General features: G+C 37.6%; 1 protein-coding gene across 1 annotated transcript in view; it reads left to right on the top strand.

Moving 5' to 3' along the window:
* LOC147469816 (uncharacterized) overlaps positions 1 to 2,500 on the top strand; it is a 17,555-nt gene that overhangs the window by 7,602 nt on the left and 7,453 nt on the right. The window contains exon 2 of the mRNA XM_086547155.1: positions 1,973 to 2,434. Coding sequence (XP_086403281.1) covers positions 1,973 to 2,434 — 462 coding nt within the window. The remainder of the gene's footprint in view (positions 1 to 1,972; positions 2,435 to 2,500) is intronic.

Below are 2,500 nucleotides of genomic sequence, written 5' to 3'. Positions count from 1 at the left end.
ACTATTATCATCATTATCAACATTATTATCTAATATGGTAATGATGGTGATAATGTTACATTTATGATATATTTTATGATCATTATTTCATTTTTTATCCTCATTATTATACCATCATTATTGCTGTCATAATGGCTACTATAATCACTTTTAACATTATTGCAACCAACACCGCCCTTCTTCTATTCAATAGCAACAACTTTAATAATAATGATAGTAATAGTAATAGTAATAATAGTAACAGTAGTAATAGTAGTAGTAATAGTAGTAATAGTAGTAGTAGTAGTAGTTGACACAGTAGGTAAGCCCTAGCTATCCCCTGCGTTGAGTCCAGTTGTCGCTGCACTTGTGAACTTCATGAGCGCCTCACTGTTATTTATTTGTTGTCGCCAGGTTGGTTACCCCGCCCACCCACCCCCCCCCCCCCCTCCGTGCTTGCATCATTGTTGGACTCGACCGAAAAAACCCCCAACCCCACTCTAGTAGTAGTGGTGGTGGTTGGTAGTGTGGTGGTGGGGATGGTGGTGTAGCAGAATGCCAGTAGTTAGTACTAGTGTAGTAGTTGTAGCTCTCAGTGGCCATGTTGCTGTTGTAATGAGTGATTAGTAGCAGAATCCGTAATGGTAATGAATTAGGGCCTTTACAATAATAGTATGGAAATCGCCACCATTCTCTATCTTTTCTGCTTTATTTCTTTGTATTGTTACATGCCTCGTACCTCTGATCATTAATATTATTGTTCATTATCATCAACCATATTAGGGTTAGGTATATTTTTATTTTTTATTTTTTTTATCATTGTTATTACTATTATTATCATTTTCATTGTTATAATCATCATTATTTTCATCATCATTTTCGTTACTATCATCATTAGTATTATCATTGTTATTGTTACTATTATTATCACCAGTACTATTATTATTATTATTATTATCATTACTATTTCTATTATCATCCTTTTCATCACTATTATTGTCATATTTTTATCACTGTTATTGATATTATCTTTATTGTTATTATTATTACCATGATTATTATTTTCATTATTATTGTCTTTTTATTATCATTATTATTACCTTAAGTTATGAACATTATTGTATCATTATTGAAATCGGCGTCATCATTATTATTATCACAATCATTGCAATTATTATTATTATCATCTATTTTTTTTTTTATCAACATCATAATGATAATTATTATTGTTATCATTGTGATTATTGTTATAGTTAAATATATTTCAATACTCATTATTATCATCAGTATCATTATTATCATTATTATTACTATAATTATTATCATCATCATTACTGTCATTATAATATCTATCATTATTTGCTTCGGTTCACTTTTATTGTATTCTTTATCTCTTTATGTGTCCTTATGAATTTTTGTTACTTTGTTTCTCTCTCTCTCTCTCTTCTCTCTCTCTCTCTGCTCTCTAGCTCTCTCTACTCTCTCTCTTGTATACGTAATGTATATATATACATCTCCCCTCTCCTCTCTGGTCCTGTCTCCCACTCTCCCTATCTAACCCTTTCTATCTCACCTTTCTCTCTCTCTCTCTCTCGGCTGGCTCTGCGCTATATTTTAATATATATATATATATAATATATATTTATATTATATATATATATATCTTTATATATATCTATATATATAATTATATAGGTATATATATATACATATATATATATATAAATTTCTCTCTCTCTCTCTCTCTCTCTCTTTCTCTCTCTCACACACACGCACACCTATCTCACTCTCACTCTCAAACACACACACACACACACGACCCACACACACACAACCAACCACAACCACCACTACAACACACACACACACACACACACTCTTTCTCTCTCTCTCACTCTCACTCTCATTCTCACTCTCCCTCTCTCTCTCTCTCTCGTTACATCACCCCCCTCGGCCACCCTATAACCTCTCCCTCCACCTCTCTCTCCCTCAGACTACATCATGGGCGACTCCGTCATCGTCAAGGAGGAGGATGGCCTCAAGGACGACTACGCCAAGTACAAGGAGGACTATTTCAAGTACAAGGAGAACTATGCCAAGTACGCGAAGGAGGAAGATTACTTGAAGGACGACTCACCGTATATCGAAGGAGGAGGTGGAGGCGGAGGAGGCGACGGCGGAGGTGGAGGAGATGGAGGGGGTGGAGGAGGAGGAGGAGGAGTCGAGGGAGGGCTTCAGATGGTCGGAGCTGGAGGAGGACTCGTTGGGGTGGGAGGATCACCCTTGACGTCGACCTCCTCCTCGAACACCTCTCCCTCGGGTAGTTCTCTCTCAGGGGGCTCCTCTGGTCCTCCACTCACTTCCCCGCACGTGCAGCAGCTGAGTTCGCTGTGCCCCCCCTTCCCCGAGGCCCACCTCACCTCCCTCTCCGGTCCCAAGGACGACTCGGATAAGAGTGAGTGTTAACGGATTTTCCTGGTTCGGTTTTCCTCTATTTTTGTATTTTATTTTCTCTTTAGTT

This window comes from Penaeus japonicus, unplaced genomic scaffold, assembly GCF_977035675.1.
Source record: "Penaeus japonicus unplaced genomic scaffold, GWHDUDI00000001_assembly GWHDUDI00000019, whole genome shotgun sequence".
In the NCBI taxonomy this organism is placed as follows: domain Eukaryota; kingdom Metazoa; phylum Arthropoda; class Malacostraca; order Decapoda; family Penaeidae; genus Penaeus; species Penaeus japonicus.
Note: the sequence above shows the minus strand (reverse complement) of the source record. Positions and strands in the feature narration are given on the sequence as shown.